Source organism: Lampetra planeri, chromosome 44 (assembly GCF_965212315.1).
Source record: "Lampetra planeri chromosome 44, kcLamPlan1.2.h2, whole genome shotgun sequence".
NCBI classification, from domain to species: Eukaryota; Metazoa; Chordata; class Hyperoartia; order Petromyzontiformes; family Petromyzontidae; genus Lampetra; species Lampetra planeri.
The window spans coordinates 5,449,274-5,475,830 of record NC_136150.1 but is presented as its reverse complement, the minus strand read 5'-3'; the positions used below and the strand labels follow the sequence as shown (position 1 = coordinate 5,475,830).

At 48.3% G+C, this 26,557-nt stretch overlaps 2 protein-coding genes across 2 annotated transcripts; both read left to right on the top strand.

Annotated features, from left to right (window-relative positions):
- Positions 1-3,171: 3,171 nt before the first annotated feature.
- On the top strand, positions 3,172-5,310 carry LOC144732762 (uncharacterized). The gene has a single exon (XM_078614339.1). The coding sequence runs from the start codon at positions 3,172-3,174 to the stop codon at positions 5,308-5,310; it is 2,139 nt and encodes a 712-aa protein (XP_078470465.1).
- A 1,475-nt stretch (positions 5,311-6,785) lies between these two features.
- Positions 6,786-23,975, top strand: RHO (rhodopsin). The gene is made up of 5 exons (XM_078614616.1): positions 6,786-7,155; positions 10,600-10,768; positions 15,891-16,056; positions 22,158-22,397; positions 23,850-23,975. The coding sequence occupies exons 1-5, from the start codon at positions 6,795-6,797 to the stop codon at positions 23,973-23,975; spliced, it is 1,062 nt and encodes a 353-aa protein (XP_078470742.1). The 5' UTR covers positions 6,786-6,794.
- The last annotated feature ends 2,582 nt before the right edge of the window (positions 23,976-26,557 follow it).

Here is a 26,557-nt window from a genome sequence, read left to right as displayed (position 1 = left end):
CGCTGGGCGGTCACGTGGTCTAAAAGAGCTCTCAGGAGCCTTTGAGAAAAAGCTCGAGAGATCTGGAAGGTGGGCAGGGTGAAGGGCGGAGCCAGCCACAGTCCAGGGGGATATAACGGGGGCCGTGAGGAGCTCGGGGTTCTTTGTGTGCTGGTGTGTCGGGGAGAAGAAGCTTCTAGTCACGCGGTCTGGGACCCAGCGCGTGGTCCGGGCCGGGATAGCGAACCGTGTCTAGTTCTGCCATAGCGTGATTAGATGGGCATTCGAGACACGAGTGTAGATTGTGTGATGTTGTGTTAAAGTTACGTAACATCTGCGACTCAGTTGGACTCACTACACAAAGATAAAGATATAATATATACTGTATATAATACCACGCACTGGCTGGAGCGACCATAGATGTTGCTGTAGCCTCTCCTCCTGTGGAATCTACGCTGGGCGAATAAAGAGGGTGACCATCTTACCAAGGGTTTAAAAATGCGGCTATCTTACCAAGGGTTTAAAAGGCGGCTATATTACCAAGGGATTACAAATGTAAAAATGTCATCTTACCAATGGTTTAAAAAGGCCGCCATCTTACAAAGGGTTAAAATGCCGCCATCTTACCAAGGGTTTATAAATGCGGCCATCTTACCAAGAGTTAAAAGGTGGCCATCTTACCAAGGTTTAAAAAATGTGGCCATCTTACCAAGGGTAAAAAGCGGCCGTAGTACTAGGGTTAATAGGCAGTCATCTTACCAAGGGTTAAAAGTCCAATATATGTACAGTACAGTATTTAATGTCAACTACTGTACACATTTTGTGTCGCCCTATGAATGCGTCACGCTTAGGGAAAAATAAAAAATTACGTTTCGTTTTTACCTGACCAATAAAGCACAAATACAAAAGTTTTGCTTACCTGACCAACAAGGCGGCCTACGTAATTCAGTCGCCATCTTGCTAAAGGAAGCCAGGAATTCTAAGTTGGTGGCATCCTTCCCAAAAACAAATATGGGCTATGAATAGGGGACATTGTTCAAAATGTTGCCTTTTCCATATTTTCCTTTAAAGGCCGCAGTATTATTTACGAATGTGTTGAGATTCTTGGTTCTTTCGGTAAAGTCACGTAGAAGGGAAATAATAAAAATAGAAGACAATAAAAATGTTTTTATTATTATATTATTTCCCTTCTACGTGACTTTACCGAAAGAACCAAAAATATGAATCCCTGCAGTCACGAAAGCTTTGAATCAAAATTTAATGTGTTTAGATTGTTTTATTTTGACAACAAACTAAACACAAAAGATAGTTATAAAGATATGCATTTTTAATCCAGAAATTATTGTCCAACGAAGTTGCTTACGTGAAAATGTATAGCAGCCAATTGCTCTAAACGCGTGATGTTGATGCATAGCCGGTTCCTCGAGAGAATACTGTTTGCGACTATGTTACAAGTTGTATGTACGTATGGTGGACTTCTTTCGCACCGTACGTAGCCAACCGCGCGTTTATCGGAGGTGCGGTGAAGGGAACAACAAACGAAACACAAAAACGCAGTTCTAAATAAATTAATGTACAACTTGGATCACTTTAAAGTGCAACGCTCCAGTGGCTTCTTAATTTCGAAAAGAAGAGCGTTCCAGACGGCCGCAGAAGCGCGTCTGAAAGTGAGAGACGCCACATGTCCACAAACGGGCTCTACCTTGTCACTCATCTTGGATCTTCGGGACTGAGATTATCATCTCTCAGGACTAGATTTGAAGCTTTCGTGACTGCAAGGATTCATACTCTTAGTTCTTTCGGTAAAGTCACGTAGGTAAAAAATGAAATTAAAATTAATAAAAATAAAACAATAAAAAATAAAAAAATCACGACGTTTCGGAGGCAACACAAGTCTCCGTCATCAGGTGGGACCGTCACAGCCATGATGCAGCAAATCTGGCTGTGACGGTCCCATCTGATGACGGAGACTTGTGTTGCCTCTGAAACGTCGTGATTTTTTTTATTGTTTTATTTTTATTAATTTTAATTTCATTTTTTACCTACTTGGTGACTTTACCGAAAGAACTAAGAGTATGAATCCCTCAGGACGTTCATCCTCGTTCTGTTCGGCTGAGTGTTAAGTCTCTTAAGCATTGCGGCATTCTTGCTGGGAGTTGTAAATGACACAATTCGATTACGAGACTTTTGCCTGAAGGTACACGGTCATCGGAGAGCGTCGGGGTGTAGCTGAATTTATGTGACGATGCATATTCACACGACGCAACACTTACCGCACGTGATGTTGAGTATCGAGTTAGAGAAAGTATTTTTTTTTTATTGACATAACTTTAATGCCATTGGAACCTCCTTTGCCAGTAGCAAAATATGATTATTGGTTTTTTACCCTTTTATAACACCTTGTAAAAAGGTGTCAGTTTTGTTGCCAGATAAAAGGGTAAAAAAACAATGATCATATTTTGCTACTGGCAAATGAGGTTCCAATGGTGTAAATGCTTACCCCGAGCTCTCATACTCTGATGGTGCATTGTCTTTGAGTTGTGCGCCTTTTGGCGTCATCTGGTCCAACACCATATGAGACTAGGCTCTAAGGAAAGCTGTCTCGGGTGTGGACCAATCAATTTTTAGGACAGTGCATACATTATCAGAGTTGTGTTATTTGTTTGCATTCCGACCGCAGGTATTGTGGTCAATGCAAACATGACTCCTTGTAAAAAAAGGTGTCAGTTTTGTTGCCAGATAAAAGGGTAAAAAAAACAATTACCATAACTTTAATGGTCAAAATGAGAAACCCTGACTTTGCGTCAGTGAGTGCGAACAAATAGTTAAACGTATTTTAAAACATATTTACATTATTCGTCATGCATATGCTATATATAAGGGTCATTGCCCGAAACGTCGCCTCAACATTTTAAAGGCCAAACAGTGCTCTTGACGAACGTGTTGTCGCCTATCGGTAGGGGTCGGCACGGTTTGGCTCAAACCACCAAACCGCGGTTTGAACCGAACCAAATCGGTTTGGTTTGGCTCTGTTTGAACTGGTTCGGTTTGGTTTGGGGCTACGAAAACCGACTCGGTTTGGCTCGGACAGGGTGGAACCGGCTCAAACTAGTTTGGTTGGTTGTAAAGGCGACACGAAAGGACATGCTGTAGTTGCCTTTGCCTGCGAATTCACTTTGCAATTGCATCTCCATGGCTCGAGCGGCTCAAGACGGCGCCATCCCCGGCGGCTCCAGCATCACAAGGTATCTCATCCACGACGTGGAAGAGACCAAACACGCCGGTAGCGACGAGGAGCCGATGGCGAGCGAACGTGAGAGCCCGGACGCCACGCGCGGCGACACGCGGCAGAGCCTCATGCGCACCCTCGGCGCCGCAGCGCTGCAGACCGCGACGCAGCCCAAGCCCAAGAAGGCCCGTGTGTCCCGAGCGCTGTGGCACGACGAGTACTTTGAGACGAGCCAGGCCGCGGGCGACGTGCAGAGCCGGACCTGCAAGATCTGCACCCTCCAGTACGCGGGCTCCACCTCCTCGGGCACCCGTATCAAGCATCTCAAGACCCATGGGATCGTCGACCCCGAGTCGCCCACGGTCGTCACGTCGCCGCCGACGGGGAAGGGTTTGCTCGTGCAGTCCAAGATGGCCACGCCCATGTCAGCGCACGCGAGCAAGGCCATGGACAGCTTTGTCGCCGAGTACATCGCGACGAGTGGTCTAGGCCATAAACACGTAACATCGGATCCCTTTACGACTCTTCTTCAACGAGCTGCCCCGGGTTACGAGCCCAAGTCTGAGCGCACGGTCAAGCGCCGCATGCTCGAGATGTATGTCGTCCTCAAGCTACTCGTGCTACAGTACTTTACTACTTTTGGCTCTTGCGTCTCCTTGACCTACGACGGTTGGACAAACGACGCCATGACCGGCTTCTTCTCGGTCACCCTCCACTGGATGGACCCGGCGTCGTTCTCCATGTGCAACTGCATCATTGACTTCTTTTGGGTGGCCCCGGGCGAAGGCGTGGGCAAGCGCATGGCGCAGCGCCTGCACGAGCTGCTCGACGACTTTGGCGTGTGGCCGCGCCTGCTCGCCGTCGTCACCGACAGCGGTTCTGACGCCGTCGCATCCGCCAAGTCCCTCACGCTCCTCGAGGGGAGCAACCTGCGCTCGACGTGCTGCTTGCGGTGCATCGCGCACTGCGTCAACCTCGGCGTCAAGGCCTCATTCGGCGCGTTCGAGACACTGCTGCGCAGCCTCCGCGCGACGCTCGGCGCTATCCGCAAGAGCAAGACGAAGAGGGCGGCCTACACGTCGCTCGCGCGGCACTACCTCAAGTGCCCGCTGCAGCCGCCTTGCCTCGACGTGGTCACACGTTGGGGTAGCACGTACGTGATGCTCACGGCGTCGCTAAGGCAGCGCCAAGTGATCGACGCCATCTGCCTTGAGCCCGGCTGGTCGCGGAGCCAGGCCGGCTTGTCGGACGAGCAGTGGGAGCAGGCGGCGCTGCTCTGCCAGTTCTTGGAGAAGCCGGCGGCCATCTCCGATGCCATGGGCGCCGAGGAGTACTGCACCATCTCGAACGCCATCACGGCGCAGGAGGCTCTCTTGAGCCACTGCATGACCCACCGCCCGAGTCCTCATGTGGTCGTGAGCTCGGCCACCGTGACCATCTCCGACTACATGGTCAAGTACAGCGACCTTCTCTCGTCCGAACCAAGCCGCGTCGCCCGCTTTCTCGACCTGCGCCACCCCAAGCCCGCGGCCTCGAGCACCGAGTACAGCAATATCAAGGACATGATGACGGACATTCTCAACCAGCGCTACCCAGCGTTGACGACGGACGCGGCGCCGAAGGCGGCGCCGCGTGGCGGCATTAACATCCTCTTTGACATGGTCTACGCGCCCAACGCTCACGACGGCGCCGCCTCCGAGGTCGACCGCTTCCTGCTTGAGCCGACTCAGGACCTGAGCATGGACGTCGTCGAGTGGTGGAAGCTGTACGGCGGCAAGTACCCGCGCCTACGACGCGTGGCCCTCGACTATTTGCCTATCCCGGCGTCGTCCGTGCCCTCCGAGAGAGCAAACTCGGCCGCCAAGCGCTCCTTTCTCGACCGACCAAACCTGCACAAGTGCACGTTCAAGGCCGAGATGTGTGTGCGCTCGTGGGCGCGGATGTTGCCTAGTGTTGGGGTTTCACTGCCATTGAACTACTACACTGCGTTCAAGGACATTGGGTGTGCCAAGCTTGAGGAGATGGCTGTGGACGACATCGTCGTCCAGTACTTGCTAGTGAATCTCAATATGAAGAAAGCCTGCGTAGAAATTAGCGATTAATACACTTGATATTTGTATTGAATGCGAATATTGTTTGCCGCGCATCTTTTCGGTTCAAGCCAACTCAAGAGGTTTGGTTTAGCTTAGTTTGGTTTGGTTTTGGTTTGGTTTGGTTCAGTCGTCGCTGGTTTGGTTTGGTTTGGCTTGCTCAATTTGAAACCAGTTTGAGTCGGTTCAAACCGTGCCGACCCCTACCTATCGGCAGCAATCTGCAGTCGAGACACAATTGGCGATGTTCAATTACATTCGTGCGCACGTTTGCAGCGATATGTCCGGTAGCTCGATGCCAATATTCGAGATTTGCTGGTCACGATGAGAGGGCTTCGAAAATTGAAATTTGTCCATAAGAGGCATTTTTTTTCGGTTTGATCGCGTAAATATAAATGTGTCGTGAAAGCCCGCCACCACCCGACACAGCCAATTAGAAAGGCTTATCACGTAAAAAAAAACACATCGCAACAACCGCTCCCCGCGCAATAAACTACTCCTGCACACATTAGGCCGATTTGGGGAACTCTCATTTCTAATCCACTCTAATGCATTTCGAATCCATTTATCTTAAGCCAGATTGTTAATTAGGGCGTGTGTGTGCGGGTGTCTGAAAGTCCACCTAACAATCTGCTTGATCAGCACCACGCTGGCCATTATAAAATTCGTCAGCGGTCACTTCACGCACGGATAATTCAGCCATCCAACCCGTGCAGCTCCACCACCACCACCACAACCACCGCCGCCACGCGTAGATACGATTACACACTCGTGGCAGAATTTTTAAAAAAAGTTTTTTTTTAATAGCTGCCGATTGTTTTATTATCGCACACCGCACCCCACGTTTAGACACCGTTCGATAGAAAGAGCTTTGCCTATGCAACGTCAGTAATACTACCGCGAATGATGACGATACTACTTCAATAGTGAAACAAGTACATACACATCATTGACCTTGCTGATATTATCTCGGATTCATAAACGGTGTTGATTTAGTGACCTAACACACATACACGTACATGGACACGTAAAGACACGGCCCAATCGTGTGTACGTGATACGCATGAATTCACGTAAATAAACGCAACCACCTACCGACATTGTGCAGACTTATTATAGATTGTTGTGAGCCAATTATGTTAGCGAGCACCTATTTCAATAAACACCTATCCGTTATTTCACAAGCACTAACACACACCTCTCACTCTTGGTAAAAGCGGGCGAGATAAAATTGTCAACTCACAATCGTTAATTAACATCGTCACCACCACTACCATTGTCATATCGATTCAAACTTTGTAAACCGGGCCACCAAAACTCCTCAACACAACCTCGACCACGCCACCAACAAACACATCACCACCACCACCGTTTTCCACGACCCATTATCAACTTGTATCAAAAGACGAATTTAACCGACGATTAGGCGCACGGGGCTCGTTAAATAATCTCGCGCAAATTTTGTGCCATTCGGAGCCCTCGCCAAATCAGCCACCATGAACGGCACAGAGGGAGACAACTTTTACGTTCCCTTCTCGAACAAGACGGGCCTGGCCCGTAGTCCGTTCGAATACCCCCAGTACTACCTCGCCGAGCCATGGAAATACTCGGCTCTGGCTGCCTACATGTTTTTCCTCATCCTTGTGGGCTTCCCGGTCAACTTCCTCACCCTGTTCGTCACGGTGCAACACAAGAAGCTAAGGACGTCGCTCAACTATATCCTGCTCAACCTGGCAATGGCCAACCTCTTCATGGTCCTCTTCGGTTTCACCCTCACCATGTACAGCTCCATGAACGGCTACTTCGTCTTCGGCCCGACCATGTGCAGCATCGAGGGCTTCTTCGCCACTCTGGGCGGTAAGGACGTGGGGTCCGCAATGGGCCATCGAAGTTGTGTGTTGGCATTGTGTGTGTGTGCGCGTGTGTGTGTGCCGCGGGTGGTGAGATGTTAAATACCTCGCCAGGTATACAGGAGGTCGTGCGTTCGATCCCAACTCCGACGCCTGCTGCTGCTGCTGTATATTCGAAGGTCTCTCCTCCATGGTCGCGTGGAGTTTTAACCGGGTTCTCCAGTTTTTCCCTCCACATTTATAACACTGGTCAACCAAAAAAAAACATTTTTTTCTGGCCTGGACTTTTGCAGCTGTTTTAGACTAATTTCAGGGTGCTGATTCCAAATCTGATCTCAGATTTGCTCTATCACATCATTTTCATGCTATCGGCATACCCCATTTTCATTGATTTTACCCGAAATTAACTCTGTCACTTATGATTGCAAGTTGTTGCGAGTCAGTGACTGCTTTAGTGTTAAAATATGGTGCTGTATGTTTAGGATAGTGTGTTTATAATATAATTTTATGTAGATATCCACTTTCATTTAATATTTTTCTTCTGCAGTTTTTATTGAAAATGCAATATTTGATATCTCAAAAACCTGATGTGATAGACAAAAACTCATGCCAGATTTGGAATCAGCACCCCAAAATTACCTTAAAACCGATGGAATACCTCATGCCAGAAAAAGTGTGTTGACCAGTGTAATAGACGTGCCTTTAGAGTATTTGGCTGCTAATAATTTTCCACGCGACAAGCCACTTCGTTGAGCTAACATTTGTGGCCAGGTCGCTTCTGAAAAAGAACGATATATAGCTCAGTGGGCCTTACCTGGTCAATTATAAATAGTTTAGTTTTATAGTTTAGTGTGTGGTGAGCGGTGGTGCAGTGGTTTGCGCACTCCGCTAGGAACCCGGCGACTGGAGTTCGATTGCCGCTCACGGCCAACACCAGTCCCGATTATCTGAACCGCCCCTGGGCCTCCTCTAGGTCGACTCAGCTTTAAATAAGTACTGGGGAGACAAAGGCGGCCGGGCGTGGGCGCTGGCCACCCTTCCCATCGTGTGCCACAGTGTCAACCTTCATAGGTGCTCGCTAACAGCCCTTGCCCCAACAGTCTGTCAAGGCTATACGGGGAGATATTTATCTTTGTAAGATCCTGAGACCGCACCAGATATTTGTGACACGTGGATGATGCTGCTGCTACTGCTGCGTTGGCAGCGGTGCACAAACACAATCTAATGGCCAAACAACTCAACATATACGTCAATTTAACACGTCATAGGCTTGCGCGACCAATATCATCCATAATTCAGATTTTTTTCTTTGCGGGGGGAGGGGGGTAGATCGATTAATATAAATGTGTCGTTAAACCTGCAACCATCCGACACAGACAATTATTAAGGTTTGTCACGTAAACAAAACATTGCAATTCGTTACTAGTACAGCACACCGGTGTGTTGGAGAGTAAACCAAAACCTTAGTAATTGGCTGTGTCGGGTGGTGGCGGGTTTAACGACACATTTATATATTTACGCGATCAAACCACCCCCCAAAAAACTCTTATGGACATCCGTCAATAATAACACTGCGGTCTTAAAGTAAAATAAAAGTACGCAATCGGTGAGGTCTCGAGCAATGGCTCTCGTTCACAGTACAATGTGCTTTAACAGATGACGTTCTGGGCATTGTTATTAAGAAGAACCATCGCCCTCCAAACATCGCCTGTGACATGTTCCCCCATTAAATTTCGATTTAAAGCTTTCGTGACTGCAGGGATGCATCTTCTTGGTTCTTTCGGTAAAGTCACGTAGAAGGGAAATAATAAAATAATAAAAATAAAACAATAAAATACAATTCTCACGACGTTTCGGCGTCTGAATGACGCTGTCTCCCCGACAGACCTGGTCTTTACCTGAGGACGGCTGCTTGCGTTGTGCCCGAAACGTCGTGAGAATTATTTTATTATGTTTTATTTTTATTATTTTATTATTTCCCTTCTACGTGACTTTACCGAAAGAACCAAGAAGATATGTTCCTCCCCCCTTGTTAAGGGACACGGTGTGAACGACGATTTGCGTCGCGTTTTCAGGCACCACGTTTAACTTGTCGGTCTGTAACGCCAACCCCTGAGGTCTCGTCAATGTCACCGCTTCCCCCAATTGTGTGACACCCGTTTGAGACGCGATGGTTTGCTAAGGAGGAGGGAATGCGCTCGTGCTATTCGCAGCATTAAATCCATCGCCGGTACGGTACGCAAAAGTAATCGCCGCCACCTTAGGCAGCGTTGTAGCTCACCCGGATTCCTCCAGGAATAAATACATATTATGATTTCTGATTCTGGTGTTGGGTTCGGATCAGCCCGGGAGGGTGGGGGGATTGTGCCGTGGCTCAGCGGTGGAGGTTCGAATCTGGCCCGCTGCCGCACTGGTCCAATATACCACCGGTGCCGTGGCGTTCAAAACAATGCACGCAAAAAGGTCCCCTTGAATGTTGAGCCACCAGTTATGTATTACCCGCTTGGGATTACACGGAGAAACGTGAACATCGCTGCGTAACTGGCGGGCGACACCCGTCTGGAAAGCACGGCGCCTCCCTTCTTGATAAAATAAATCAATTAAATCATTAAATTGTGATTTAATTGATTTATTTTCATTTGATTTATTTTATTTCAATTTTTTTTTACCTACGTGACTTTACCGAAAGAACTAAGAGTATGAATCCTTGCAGTCACGAAAGCTTCAAATCTAGAATTAATGGGGAGCAGCTTTAAGCATCTTCCTCCAACGCCGTTGAAGGCTTACACTAGGGACCTGGGGACTGAACGTATATGGGTGTGTGTAGATTGTGACCATTGTATGTGTTGTATGGGGGAACGGTAGTGGAGCGGTTAGCTACAAACCCCGTGACCGGAGTTCGATTCCCGATCACGGCCAACACCAGTGACCATCATCTGAACCGGTCCTGGGCCTCCCCTAGGTCGACTCAGCCTCAAATGAGTACTTGGTGCGGTGTGTAAACATCGTCAATGGGGAGACAAAGGCGGCCGGGCGTGGTGTTGGTCACCCACTCCCTCGTGTGCCGTGCCGGCCTTCATAGGCGCTCGCTAACAGCACTTGCCCCAAAAGTATGTTAAGGCTATACAGGGGATCTTTGTCTGTATTATATATGGGAAGCGGTAGCGCGCTGCGCTACGAACCCGGTGGCCGGAGTTCGATTCCCGCTCACGGCCACCACCGGTGACGATTATCTAAACCGGTCGTGGGCCTCCCCTAGGTCGACTCAGCCTCAAACGAGTACCCTGGAGCAATGCGTAAACGTCGCCACTTCGGGAGTCAAACGTGTCAACGACTCTCCCACTCCCTGGCGTGCCACCCTGGCCATAATGCCGGGTGGTGCTACCCGCTCACAGCACTTGCCCCTGAGAGTCTGCCCGAGGCGACACTTTGTCTGTTGTGTGCGGGGCAGGCGAGGTGGCTCTCTGGTCTCTCGTGGTGCTGGCCATTGAGCGCTACATCGTCATCTGCAAACCCATGGGCAACTTTCGCTTCGGCAACACCCACGCCATCATGGGGGTGGCCTTCACCTGGATCATGGCGATGTCCTGTGCGGCTCCACCCCTCGTCGGCTGGTCCAGGTGAGGACGAGGAGGAGGAGGAGGTGGAGGAGGAGATGAGTGTGGATCTCGAGTGTGCAGGCCGGTTGTCCCACTGGTCATTTCTTTGAAAGCTGCTTTTTGTGTGTTCAGTTCGTCGTCCTTCGCCGCGCGCACCTCCCGATTAGCGCGGTTGGCTACGTACGGTGTGAAAGAAGTTCAACGTACGCACATAATAGGGGATCGAAGCGCGGGTCTTCGCTGTAGGTGGAGTTGTAGGGTTTCCATGCCAGCTGGACTTACAATGGAGTTCCATAGACTTATATAGAGTCCCTTAGACTTACATACAGTCCAATAGACTAGAACAAAACCAAAGTCTTGCATAGAGATGGCAAGTCTTACGTGGACACCCTTAGGCTTACATCGAGAACAAATAGACTTAAACACACAAGACCCGCATACTCGCATTAGAGCGCTGGGTTTGTGTCAATAGCAATGTGACGATACGACCACGTACGATCTACATTTTGCACGGAATGTCGAGTGATGTTTTGAGATGTGCTGCAGGCCACTCGGCACAAGTCTCCTCCCACGTAGTAGCTCATTCTGATCTCCGCAAGGGGTCACAATCACAGTGCCCACAATCAGAAGCAGAAAATGTTTTCACACCGGAGGAATCCGATGAGCAACAAAGCTCTTTTTCACAGATGTCCAGTCAAGGGCACAGACAATACACAACAACGCGATAGGATAGCAGAGGAAATAGGAGAGGTAGCTAAATAATTAAAGAGAAATATACACATACAACTTAACAATGTTTTCTTATCATTGGACCTCCTTTGCCAGTACCAAAATATAATAATAGGGTTTTTCCCCTTTTTTCTGCCAACAGTGGTGCATTGTCTTTGAGCTGTACGCATTTTGGCATCCTCTGGTCGATCACCAATTGGGTCGAGGCTCAAAAGAAAGCCGTCCCTTGGTGTGGACCAATCAGTTTCAAGGACAATGCATGTATGAAATTTTGATTTAAAGCTTTCGTGACTGCAGGGATTCATATTCTTGGTTCTTTCGGTAAAGTCACGTAGAAGGGAAATAATAAAGTAATATAAATATAAAACAATAAATGTTGTTTTAATATGTATTGTTTTTTATATTAATATTATTTTAACAGGACCCTGCGGGGTGGGCTGGTAGGAATACTACTAATACCGGTACAGGGATATCGACCGCACACACACGCGCACACACACACGCACATACACGTACACACGCACACACACACACGCACACACACCGCACACACACACACACACGTACACACACATGCACGCACGCACACGTAATGAAGTTGTGTTGCTACGCTTCCAGTTCGCCGTGAATAACGATCCGAAGCCCAATAGCGCCTATTCATCACGCCGCTCGAGTGGGCCGGACACGCACACACGCACGCACACACACGCACACAGTCACACATATACACACACGCACACAGACACGCACACACACGCGCATACACACGCACACACACGCACGCACGCAAACACACACGCACACACACGCGCATACACACGCACACACGCACACACACGCACACACACACGCACCTCTCACCTGCAAGGCAGCGGTCGCCGCTTCTCCTCCCACATCTCTCGTCGCGGCAGCTGTAACGATGGTGCAAGTTTGTTTTTATCATCAATTCCTCCTCCACCCCTCCCCGCCACTGTTCACCCACCAGAATAAATGAGTTCGCCCATAGTCAGTCGATCAAAAAGTTTCGCCGTGAGGCGCCGGAAGCGACGGCCATCTTGTTTAATTCACAGATCGCAGGGGGAGCGGGCGGCCATCTTGTCGGACAGGGTCATGCCAAGTGTTTGCAGTAGGGGGCGATGTTGATACACGGACGGACGGACGGACGATATAATCTATTGGTGGTCTGGTCCACTTCGTTCCTACCAGTATTATTTCCCTTCTACGTGACTTTACCGAAAGAACCAAGAAAAATGCATGTATTATCATAGTGTTTTTTTGCATTTGAATGCAAGTATTGTGGTTAATGCAGACATGAATCCTTGTAAAAATGTTTCAGTTTTGTGGCCAGAAAAAAGGGAAAAACTATATTATTAATGTTTTTTTAATCTTTACCAGGTAAAGCCCACTGGGCTATTAGCTTGCTTTTCAGAAGCGACTTCGTCACAAATGATAGCCGTGTGGAAATTAATAGCAGCAATGTAATCGACACGATCTGAATATATTGATGTGAAGCTTTCGTGACAGCAGGAATCCATACCCTTTGGTTCTTTGGGTAAAGTCGCGTGGGTAGAAAAATAAAACAAAAAATAAAATAAATCACGACGTTTCGATCGCAACACAAGCGGTCGTTCTCACGCGGGAAATAAAATAGCCCAGTAGTGAAACTGCTGGACCAGTGAGACAGCTGTTACATCAAGAAGTTAAATATCCAGGTATTCCCCGAGTTACGATGGGGTCCGACTTACGATATTTCGATCTTACGATGGCTATACGACAAAATTGCCATCAACAACCTAACATCGTTCAAGTGTGCAGACGACGGACAGAATCTTGGTGGGTACAGTACACAATATGATACGTTACGATACGTTCAATGCATGTATGATATACGTAGCTTTAGCGATTTCATTTTAAGGTTACCACGATACGCTACGTTCAATGCATGATGCTAAAAGTTTTTTTTTTTTATAGCAGATAGGATTGTTTCCTGAAAAAACTTTCTATTAAATTGCAGTTCATATAGGTAGGCTAAGAATTTACCTTGTTTTTTTTTACTATACATTTTACTGTGCAATACAGTTTTGTAATTCATAAATACATACAGTATATAGTTTATACAGTACTGTACTGTAAATTGCTTTGTTTTGCTAAATCATCACCATTCTTTAAGACTCCTGGGTAGGCTAGGCCATCTTCGACTTACGATATGTTCGACTTACGATGGGGTCATCGTAACGCATCTCCATCGTAAATAGAGGACTGCCTGTAGTTACAACAAGAGGTAATTTATAACCATAAATTATTATTATTTTCCGCCTGAGGACGACCGCTTGTGTTGCGCTCGAAACGTCGTGATATATATTTTTATTTATTTTTTCTACCTACGTGACTTTACCGAAAGAACCAGAGCGTATAGAATCTGAATAAACCAAAATTGCAATGACGCCGTGTACGACTGTACGTCGTTTTGCAAATAACGTCCTCACATTGTGCGCGCACACTCTGCGTGGAACGTCTTCCTGCACCGCACGTAGCCATCGGCGTTCGCCGTAGCGTGTCCGAGGGGGGGGGGGGTAAGGCCAACAAACTAAACACAGCGAAGAGAGCAGGTCCCAACGCAATGAGAGGTCCCCGATCTCGATTTAAAGAGGCCGCTAACGCGATTTGCGTTCCCCCACCCACCCTCGCAATCGGAAATCCGTCGCCTCTCCGCCTTCACCACCATCACCGCCCACCATCACAACCATCACCACCATCACCACCACCACCGTCGCCCACCATCACCACCATCACCACCACCATCACCACCACCACCACCACCACCACCATCACCACCACCATCACCACCACCACCGCCTACCACCACCGGCCACCATCACCACCACCATCACCACCACCACCGCCCACCACCATCACCACCACCACCATCACCACCACCACCACCACCATCACCACCACCACCATCACCACCACCACCGCCCACCACCACCGCTAACTACTAGTACTACTGAGAATAGGTTTCCCCCCTTTTATCTGGCAACAAAACAGCTGTGTTAAGTTGTTTAAACACCAAAATGAAACCTTTTTACAAGGAATCACGTCTCGCATTAATCACAATACTTGCGGTCAAAATGCAAACAAAAAACGTACTCTGATTAATAAAGGCATTGTCCTTGAAACTGATTGGTCCACACCAGAGATGGCTTTCTTTTGAGCCTCGTCTCAAAGCGGTGTTAGACCAGAGGGACGCCTATCAACCCTGTAAACCGCTTCGATCGACGGCGTTTCAGTATTCGTCGCCGCACCTTTCGGGAACGCATCCCCCACGTAGGATGACAACATTCTGGCAGGTACCCGTGTCAGGATGACTGAATGGGGGAATGAATAACTGCACGCACGAATGACTCAATGCGCTCGTTAATGAATGACTCGTACCTGCCAAAAGGAATGCACTTTAGAATGAATGATTCATTGAGTGAAGACATTAATTAATGAATGAATCCACGGAAGGACTGGATGAATGACAGGTACCTGCCAGAAGGAATGTATTCACAAACAATATAAATCAATGGCACGTACCTCTGGGAAGGAATGCGCTCATGTAGGAATGAATGAATCAATGGCAGGTTCATGCTTGAAGGAATGCACTAATGTAGAAATGAATTAATCAATGGTAGGTTCATGTTTGAAGGAATGCACTAATGTAGAAATGAATGAATGGATGGCAGGTTCGTGCTTGAAGCAATGCACTAATGTAGAAATGAATGAAACAATGGCAGGTACATGCTTGAAGGAATGCACTAATGTAGAAATGAATGAATGGATGGTAGGTTCATGCTTGAAGCAATGCACTAATGTAGAAATGAATGAATAAATGGCAGGTACGTGCTTGAAGGAATGCACTAATGTAGAAATGAATGAATGGATGTCAGGTACCTACCGGAAGGAATGCACTAATGTAGAAATGAATGAATTGATGGCAGGTTCATGCTTGAAGGAATGCACTAATGTAGAAATGAATTAATCAATGGCAGGATCGTGCTTCAAGCAATGCACTAATGTAGAAATGAATGAATGGATGGCAGGTTCATGCTTGAAGGAATGCACTAATGTAGAAATGAATGAATGGATGTCAGGTACATACCGGAAGGAATGCACTAAAGTAGAAATGAATGAATGGATGGCAGGTTCATGCTTGAAGGAATGCACTAATGTGGATGGCAGGTTCATGCTTGAAGGAATGCACTAATGTAGAAATGAATGAATGGATGTCAGGTACATACCGGAAGGAATGCACTAAAGTAGAAATGAATGAATGGATGGCAGGTTCATGCTTGAAGGAATGCACTAATGTGGATGGCAGGTTCATGCTTGAAGGAATGCACTAATGTAGAAATGAATGAATGGATGTCAGGTACTTACCGGAAGGAATGCAGTGCTCCTGTGGGCCCGACTACTACACGATGAACCCCAACTTCAACAACGAGTCGTACGTGGTCTACATGTTCGTCGTTCACTTCCTCGTCCCCTTCGTGATCATCTTCTTCTGCTACGGGCGCCTGCTGTGCACAGTCAAGGAGGTACGTGGAACCCACAGACGGACGAGAGAGAGAGAGAGACAGTTTAACACGTAGCAGGCTTTCGCACACCCTATATTGTTCATAATCAAGGTCTTTGGGTTAGATCGTGTGAGTATACATGTGTCCTATGAGACATCTCCTTTACCGGTGGCAAAATATAGTGATAGGTTTTTACCCTTTCAACTGGTACAAAAACTGACACCTTTATACAAGGCATCATGTTCGCAATAACCATAACACAAGCAGTGAAAATGCAAACAAAAAGAAACAACTTTGATAATGATATGCACTGTTCTTGAAGTTGATTGGTCCACACCCGAGACAGCTTTTCTTAGAGCCTAGTCTCCATTGGTGTTGGACCAGATGATGCCAAAAGGCGCACAACTCAAAGACAGCGCACTATCAAAGTATTGAGAGCTCGGGGTAAGCATTTACATTATGAGACATCTCCTTTACCAGTGGCAAAATATAGTAACAGGTTTTTACCCTTTCAACTGGTACAAAAACTGACACCTTTATACAAGGCATCATGTTTGCAATAACCACAACACAAGCAGTCAAAATGCAAACAAAAAGAAACAACTTTGATGATGATAATGATATGCACTGTCCTTGAAGGACAGTGCATATCATTATCATCAAGGACAGTGCATATCATTATCATCATCAGAGTTGATTATTGTTGTTTGCATTTTGACTGCTTGTGTTGTGGTTATTGCAAACATGATGCCTTGTATAAAGGTGTCAGTTTTTGTACCAGTTGAAAGGGTATAAACCTATCACTATATAAATGTGTCGTAACCCTCCACCGCCCGATACGGCCAATTAAGCAAGGGGTTTTAATGGGCGGAAGTAGTCACTAATTGGCGTTTTGTTAACGTGACACATCCCTTACTAATTGGCTGTGTCGGGTGGTGGAGGGATATGACACATTCATACTGACGCGATATAACCCAAAAACCTTTATTATGGAGAGAGACAGACGTACAAAGACAAAGCTCCCCCGTATAGCCTTAACAGACTGTTGGGGCAAGTGCTGTTAGCGAGCACCTATGAAGGCCGGCACGGCACACGAGGGGGTGGGTGGTGAACACCACGCCCGGCCGCCTTTGTCTCCCCGGTAGCGATGTTTAGACTCGGCACCAGGTACCCCTTTTGAGGCTGAGTCATGCACACACACACACGGCGATTGGAGAGACGGGCGGACACACTGGTTGACTTGACAATTATACAACAGACCATTAGTCGGACAGACGGACACACTCACGTTGACACACGCGCGATTCGATGCGCGTATCCCAACAGAGTCGTGGATGATAATCGATTAATCGCCGCTTCCTTTCCACCAGGGGGTCGGCAACCGAAACAACAAGAAGCGGCAATTTTTTTAAAATCCTTTATATTAAGTTCGCTTGCTTGCTTGCGTGCTTGCGTGCTTGCTTGCTTGCTTACGACCGTGCACATCTTTCGGTCGTTTTTTAACCCACTTCCCGTGATCCAATCGAGCTGACATTTTGCACACAGACTCGTTGTGCGTGACAATTTATTTTCGTGAAAATTTTTTCCAAAATTTTACACTTTTTTGGTCATTTGTTTTTATATTTAATTACCAATTGCTTAATGGTGGCAGACAATCATCTGACCCATATGTGGCAGCCATCTCAAGCCAGAGGACGAGAGGACTCTAGCCGCCACGCATATAAAGGATTTAGAGTGAAAAACTTTGTTTTTACGGGTTAATTTTTTTCAAATTTGGTCAACCAAAAAAAAATCTCGATATTTTTTAAGAGCCGCATTGCATCGTGAATACGGGACGACGTGGTCCTTAATGAGTAACGGTCACGAAGTGGTCCTTAGCGAGCGGCATGCGGCTGTGGGGCCACAGGGTGCTGATCCCTGCCCATGGTGAACTGGATTTCTATGGTAATCTGGGCTTACAACATAAACTGGACTTCCATGGTGAACTGGACTTCCATGGTGATCTGGTTCTTACATAGTGAACTGGACTTCCATGGTGAACTGGACTTCCATGGTAAACTGGACTTCCATGGTGAACTGGACTTCCATGGTGAACTGGACTTCCATGGTGAACTGGATTTCCATGGTGAACTGGACTTCCATGGTGAACTGGGTTTCCATGGTGAACTGGATTTCCATGGTGATCTGGTTCTTCCATAGTAAACTGGACTTCCATGGTAAACTGGACTTCAATGGTGAACTGGACATCCATGGTGAACTGGACTTCCATGATGATTTGGTTCTTCCATAGTGAACTGGAATTCCATGGTGAACTGGAAATACATGGTGATCTGGTCCTTCCATGGAAAACTGGAATTCCATGGTGAACTGGACTTCCATGGTGAACTGGATTTCCATGGTGAACTGGATTTCCATGGTGATCTGGTTCTTCCATAGTGAACTGGAATTCCATGGTGAACTGGACTTCCATGGTAAACTGGACTTCCATGGTGATCTGGTTTTTCCATAGTGAACTGGAATTCCATGGTGAACTGGACTTCCATGGTAAACTGGACTTCCATGGTGAACTGGACTTCCATGATGATCTGGTTCTTCCATAGTGAACTGGAATTCCATGGTGAACTGGACTTCCATGGTGAACTGGACATCCATGGTGAACTGAACTTCCATGGTCAGGGGTCGGCAACCAAAATAACAAGAAGATAATTTCAAGAGCCGCGCTGCACTCCTTACAGAGACGCAGGTTGCAGAGTTTTGCCGTCGAGCAGTGACTCCTAACTTGGGGCTGCGAGATGCCCTTTGTGGGGGGTGGATTTGTATTTTGAAGGTAAATCGTCGGAACACAAATTGAGCACAGGGGCGCGTAAGTACAACTCACTTTATACTGTTATGTTTTTTCGGTAAAGTCACGTAGGTAAAAAATAAAATTAAAAGTTAATAAAAGTAATATTATTTTTATTTTATTTTATTTCCATTATTACTTTTATTAACTTAAAATTTTATTTTTTTACCAGCGTGACTTTACCGACAAAACCTAACAGTATCAATCCTTGCAGTCACGAAAGCTTCAAATCTAGAAACAACTCACTTTGTTTCGTCAAATCCCGATGTATGTGTGTATTAACATTGTAAATTGTTTTACGATTTAGGTTAAACGCCACTGGTTAATAAGTTGCGCAATCTCGCCACTGGGGGGCAGTGTTAGACTTCAGAATGAATTAAACGAGATTCGAAGCTAATCAACCGGGCGGGGTGTTGACTGTGGTGTCGGCCGATTCTATATGTTCGACTGCAATATATTTCCGAGTTTACTAAGTTTTTAAGTTTCGATTTAAAGCTTTCGTGACTGCAGGGATTCATATTCTTGGTTCTTTCGGTAAAGTCACGTAGAAGGGAAACAATAAAGTAATACAAATATAAAACAATGAAATAGTATTGTTTTCTATTTTGATTATTGTATTATTTCCCTTCTAAAATATAAAACAATGAAATAGTATTGTTTTCAATTTTTATCATTTTAGTATTTCCCTTCTAAAAATATAAAGCAATAAAATAGTATTGTTTTCTATTTTGATTATTTTATTATTTCCCTTCTAAAAATATAAAGCAATAAAATAGTTTATTAAATTATTATTTTATTATTTCCCTTCTACGTGACTTCTATTGGTTTATATTTTTATTATTTTATTATTATTTCCCTTCTACGTGACTTCACTACGTTTGTTTTCTCATTCATTTGTACCCGACGATGGTTTGCTTGTGTTGCAATCGAAACGTCGCATTCTATTATTACTTAATTTATTTCTACCTTACTTTACCGACAGAACCAAAGAGTAATTCGCAATTAATGTGTTTGTTGTTGTTGGGTAAGATCGCGTGGAATGAAGTGTCGTGCCGTTAAAACCACCACCAGTTAGTAGTGACTGCTTCAGCACACCCGGTGTGTGTGGGAGAGTCAAACCCACAACGATGACAATTTTACTGTTTAGCCTCGAAATTTAGACAGGGCAATGCCACTCGTTTCCCCGGATGTCACGACACCTTTACCAGTGGTGGGTGGGGTGTGGGGTGGGGTGTTGTTCGAGCACACGTTTGGCCATACCCTTTGACCATACTTCACCATTCTGGCCAGCGAAGGGTGGGGTACATTTGCGGGCGTAATCGCACGTGTTTCATGCACCGGCGGTCGATCTCCCGTCCAAGACAAATGGGCAGGCTCAGACCTGCTTAGCTTCTGAGATCCGGCGAGACTGGGGCTCATGCTGGGTTGATTCTATTGAGTTGCGGCCGTTACGTCCGAAAATTTGCGCGCGTTATAAATTGCATTTTTATTATTCTATTCTTTGGGTCTTTCGGTAAAGTCACGTGGATAGGTTAACATGTATTATCAGGAGGATGACGATCGCTTGTGTTGTGATCGAAACGTCAGGTTTTTTATTAATTAATTTGAATCTATCTACGTGACTTTACCGAAAGACCCAAAGAATATGAATTCCTGCGGTCACGAAAGCTTTAAGTCAAGATATTTATGAAAAAAAATCTTTTGTCAGATATTTATGAAAACTATTTTTATAGCTCTTCCTCCTGCAAGAATAAATGAACGTTCTGATGAGTCTGATTGGGTCACGTGCTGGGCGGTGGTTACGCACGTGACCTGTGACCCGCACCTCCAATAAGCACGGATGGGTACCTACGTTGCGAAATCAACGTACGTACACACGCAGGGTCCGGCACTGTGGGGGCAGCAACGGGGGATGCTGGATCACACACAGATGTTGTGAAACTCCATTCCTGTTGGCTTCGAGTACGAACTATAGCCCTGGCAAGTGTGGCACATTAGGAATGGATCACTCTTTTAATGATGTCCTTGTGCAGCAGCAAGGGAGTAAAGTGTGATTCTGTGAAAGTCCTGATGTGCTGTGCAGTGCATCAATGCGTGTGTGTACAGCAGCATGAAATGACTGAATCGGGCCTGTAGGTGGCTGGCAGGGTTATTGAATGGCCGCGCGGATATACCAGTCACGTGGTTAATGGCGACTCGGGAATATTGACCACAATCAATGTGCTTGCCCTCGATTTGGAGCACCTGCCCACGTCTTTCATTTCGAGTGTGCAACACAAGTCAGAGGGCGCTACAGAAAATGTGGACTCCACCTTTTCCGTCTGTATGGGATAGCGTGATGCTATCCTAAGAACAAAAGTAGCTACACATGTAGTAGCTACACGTGTAGTAGCTACACAAGCTACGGGCCCCGCACTTTCAAGGGCCCCGCGCTAAATGCTTCCAAGCTGTCAATTCGGGTTCAGTGATTCTGCACTTGCTCTATTACTATAGTACTATACCACCTTCAACTTTCGTGAACGACTGGGTGTTTAAGGTTAGCAATTGATCGTATTATCTGGCTGTGTAGCAAATGAAAAAATACAATTACTTTACTATGCAAGCTAAAAGTTTGTGTTTTAATATTTACGCGTTTTTGTTTATGTAGGGCCCCTTTATAACATCATGCTACAGGGCCCGCACTAGCTCCATCCGGCAACGCTGCTAACACCCGGCGTTTCCCCCCGGTTTTCTCCGGTTTCCTCCCACATTGTAACACCTATCGGACGATTATACCGCAATATGTAGAGGACCACAGAGCTTGGGAAGGGGGGGTGGGTGAATGTTGTGCCGGCTTACTGCTGCCTGACTGCTACCTCCCCGCTCGTCTGTGGTTCCTCCCTCCTCGAGGTTGAGTAACCGCGTGGAGGCAGGAGCCGCATCCACCACGACGGTGACGAGAAGTCAACCACCTCGCCCGGAGGGGAGAAAAAAAACCCAGAAGACCCGGAGAAAAATCCACGCGACCACGTGGAGAGAGAGAGACACGCAAACCCCAGATATAGAGCAGGCGTCAGGGTCGGTTATCGGTATCGAACCCACGACCTCCTGTATAGAAGCGAAGGTAGTCAGTCATCAGAATGTTTATTTCAAGTGGAGGAATCCGATGAGCTATGAAGCTCTTTTCACAGATGCCCAGTCGGGTCACGGAACTTCACATCTCTGAGCTACCGTGGCAGCGTGTTCCTGGACAACTCTAACCCCGTGACCCCCTCCAACCTGCCCCCCCCCCCTCTCTTAGGCTGCCGCGGCCCAGCAAGAGTCAGCGTCCACGCAGAAGGCCGAGAAGGAGGTGACACGCATGGTGGTGCTCATGGTGATCGGCTTCCTCGTGTGCTGGGTGCCCTACGCGTCCGTGGCCTTCTACATCTTCACGCACCAGGGCTCCGACTTCGGCGCCACGTTCATGACCTTGCCGGCCTTCTTTGCCAAGAGCTCGGCCCTCTACAACCCGGTCATCTACATCCTCATGAACAAGCAGGTGAGCGACGCCGTTCTCGACGGTGCTGGCACGGCGAGTTGGCACGGCGAGTAAGGGGGGGGGTGAGCACAGTCGGTGCATCCGCCAGTAAGGGGCCGTCCATAAATGACGTCACGCACCTGGGAGGGGGGGGGGGGTCAGATATTTGTGACGATGTGTGACGAGGGGGGAGCGGGGTTGAGAAATGTGACGTCACATCAAAATGCGCAACTTTAAATAAATATAGACAACACGTTCTACTTAAATAGACTTTTTAATAAATGTTTTCTCCTACAACATCAGGGTACAGCGCCACATTAAATACGCACTACAATGTCAATAGTTTAAAGCGATTTGAAGCATGTTATATTTTATTTGGGGGAGGGGGGGGCAGAGCTTTGTGACGTCATATTTGAGGGGGGGGGGGTCTGACTTTTTGTGACGTCGTGTGACGAAAGGGGGGGGGGGTCAAAAATCGTCCAAAATCGCGTGACGTCATTTATGGACGGCCCCAAAGTCTCAAGTCGGTCACGCCCGTGGGGCACCTGCTGGGTCTGTCCCGTGACCTCCTGCCAAGCAGCGAGCACCTAGCCTGGCACGATCGCCGTGGTGACGTCACCGACACTTTGTTGCAAGTGGTGGTGGTTATTGTTGTTGGTCGTGATGATGATTTTGGTGGTGCTGGTGGTGGCAGTTCAAGGGTTCGTGCGCTTTGCCACGAACCCGGCGACCCGGGTTCGATTCCCGCTCGCGGTCGACACCGGTGACGATTTTATGAGCCGGTTCTGGGCCTCCCCAAGGTCGACTCAACCTGAAATGAGCACTGTACCAGGTGCGGTGTGTAAGCCTAGCCACTCGGGAGACAAAAGGCGGCCGGGAATGGTGCTGGCCACCCATCCCCTCGTGTGCTGTGCCGGCCTTCATAGGTGCTCGCAAACAGCACTTGCTCCTACAGCCTGTTAAGACTATACGGGGGATCTTTGTCTTTGTTGGTGACGATGTGGTGGTGACGATGTTGGTGATGATGATGATGTTGGTGGCGGCGGCGATATCGGTGATGGTTATAATGATGTAATAGTGGTTGCAATGTTGGTGATGATGGCGATGATGGTGACGATGGTGATGATGGTGGTGGCGATGATGGTGATGATGGTGATGATGGTGGTGGCGATGATGGTGATGATGGTGGTGGTGACGATAGTGATGATGGTGGTGGCGATGATGGTGATGATGGTGGTGGCGGCTATGCTATTGTTGATGGTGTTGACAGTGGTGGTGGTAATACTGCTTATTAACGCACCAACCTGCTGCTTTTGCTGCTGTTCGCGATGACACCAATAACGACCTCGACATTTAACACCGAAAACGACTTTTGCGAAATGCGAACAACGGCCGAAAGAAAAAAAAATCATCGCCGGCGACGAGGACGACGACGGTTTTTGACGACGTCTGCCCTCTCCCGCCACCACGCAGTTCCGCAACTGCATGATCACCACGCTGTGCTGCGGGAAGAATCCCCTGGGCGACGATGACTCGGGAGCCTCGACCAGCAAGACGGAGGTCTCCTCCGTGTCCACCAGCCAGGTGTCCCCCGCCTGAGACGCGTCCGTGCGACACCACGACCAGGAGATCTGATCGACCACCTGGAGGAGGAGGACGGGGGGGGGGTGGGGAGATCCAGGTGGAGGGTGGGTCGGAGGGTAGACTAGAGGGATAGAGTTGGGGGGGTGGATGTGGGTGTGTGTGTGTGTCTAAGTGAATGGGGGTCTTACTGGAGGCGGAGGAGGGGGGAGGCATTAACAACTTCGGCGACGAACACAAACGTTTCGTTTTAGGACCGCGTCCGTGTGACGGCAACGACCGTGGCGTTTTGGCTCTGGGAGCAACCCCCATCGCCCGTTGCCAGCTGCCCCTGTGCGGCAACAAGGTGAACAGGGCACGGGCTCTCGAGGCGGGCGTTAGTCTGCCAGGGGAGGTTCGAGGGGCGACGACGACGGGGCGATGTCGCCGTCGCTGTAACCCACCGCCAAGTCGTTTTTGCGAATACAAATGTTTCAAATTGGGCAGATTTGCTAACCGTGACGCTGGGGGCACGCAGGGACCCACGCCTGCTCCGTCCCTCCCTCCCCCCTGTCGGACGGTGCCGCACGCGGTTAAACGGCCACTGCGCAGGGGACACGGGGGGCGTCTGCCGAACGCCGTGACGCCTCCTGCTGTATTGCCAGAAGGAAAAGGGCGACACTCATTCTTATTTTTCAGACGAGGGGAGGGGTGGGTGGGTAGTTGGGGGGAGGGGATTGGGGCCTGGGCCGCGTTGTTCTCGGTTAGATTCGTCAGCCGGCGACTTCTTGTGAAGGCGATGAGCGGAGCTGTCATTGTGCGATTGTCCTCCTGGATATGAGATGGGAAAGGGGTAAGGGAGGGAGGGAGGTAGGGATGGAGGGAGGGAGGTAGGGTTGAGTTTGAATACTGAGTCGGGGGAATCCCATTTCAGCAGCCAGCAGTGGCAGAATGATGATGACCACCAGCAGCAGCATCTTCAGCCCCCCAAGCCGCACTGCCATGGCACGTGGCTGCATTGCTGCTGGGTCCTGTCGTCCCCTGCGACCACTGCGATGTCATCCCGCCGCTGGTCCCGTGACCGCCGCCTCCTCTTCTTCCGCTGTCCGCTCCTTCTCCTCCTCCCTCTTTCTCTCGGGGGTCCCCGCCACGCCGTCGCGAATTGCGTCTCCCATCTCTCGTCAGCCGCCCCCATGACCCTGCTCCTCCTCTGCCCATTCGGCGTCTCTTGCTGTAGCAAACGGCGTCGTGAATCTCCGTTAAAACAACGCGAACTAACTAAAAGCCAAAGTCGCGTCCACCTCCCGGTAAATCATCGGCTTGTCGCGTCACACGGAAGGCAATCCCTGTTTGCTGTTGTTGTTGTTGTTGGTACCCAGGGATTCCTAGAACCCTCACGCCCCTTCAGCTACCCCGCCGGATGACCGCTAGCTGGTGGCATTCAGAGCTGCCGGGTAGAGGTGTCCTGCGGATAGGGGTGTGCCCCGTGACCTAAGGCGGTGCGTGCGAGGGGGAAACACTCTATCCCAGTGTTCTTCGTTGCAAGGGTCGCGCGGCCCCTGGTGGCCCTTTAGTGCGGCCCCCGACAATACACAACACAACACGTGACAACACTCCTCATCATCATCGTCATCGTGCTACTGTTAAACCCCAAAATGTGTGGCGGCCCTCACACTGATAATATCTTGTCGGCGAAAGTACCCCCACTCCCTCTCTGAAAATTAGTGAAAAACACTGGGCTTAAGAAAAATTGATGCTCATTACCATCAACCAAGTCCGATTCATGTCCTAGAGTTATACCCCCCCCCCTCACACACACCGCCCTCACTCCCCAGTGTGTGTGTTGTCTGTGTCAATATCGTAATGAAATATAACCTCAAATGTTCATCACCGCCACCACCACTATCGAGGAATTTGTCTCGGCAGTACTTCGTCGTAATCGTTACCTCTCTCCGCGTCTCCGCGTCTCCGCCAGAGTCCTCCGAGTCACATCGCGCGCCGCTGCTTGAAACGTTCTTTTATTTCTTTCTTTATTATTCTTCTTATTCTTCTCAAATTCCAGCCGGAGGGACAGAGAGCGACGCGGGGCCACGCGCCGTTTCCGTGTTCGCCAAATCTCCTTCTCGTTTCAAAGGCACCCATTGGCTAAAACGTCTCACTCGATCGACTTGTGGAGTAGGACTTGTCGAAGTAGGGCACCACCACTCGAGTATGAAGGTATCAAAATAAGATCGAGCCTCCCGTAAGTCACGTGACTTCGGTGTTGCCCCCCCCCTCTCACCACCGCCCACTGTGAAAACAGACGCCGTGATGCAGCTCACTGTCGCTCGCTCCTTCCTGCGCTCTTCTCCCTCTCATCATCATCCTCACCCTCACCACCCTCTCATCATCATCATCCTCACCACCCTCTCATCATCATCATCATCCTCACCACCCTCTCATCATCATCATCATCCTCACCACCCTCTCATCATCATCGTCATCCTCACCACCCTCTCATCATCATCATCATCCTCACCACCCTCTCATCCCTCTCATCATCATCATCATCACCACCCTCTCACCCCTCTACTCATCATCGTCATCATCCTCACCACCCTCTCATCATCATCATCGTCATC

Bases quoted from the DNA above. Each gene is read 5' to 3' on its own strand.
- RHO (XM_078614616.1), top strand. From the start codon at position 6,795: ATGAACGGCACAGAGGGAGACAACTTTTACGTTCCCTTCTCGAACAAG. The intron at 16,057-22,157 runs GTACGTGGAACC...CCCCTCTCTTAG, and splicing joins TGCTGTGCACAGTCAAGGAG to GCTGCCGCGGCCCAGCAAGA. The intron at 22,398-23,849 runs GTGAGCGACGCC...GCCACCACGCAG, and splicing joins ACATCCTCATGAACAAGCAG to TTCCGCAACTGCATGATCAC.
- LOC144732762 (XM_078614339.1), top strand. From the start codon at position 3,172: ATGGCTCGAGCGGCTCAAGACGGCGCCATCCCCGGCGGCTCCAGCATC.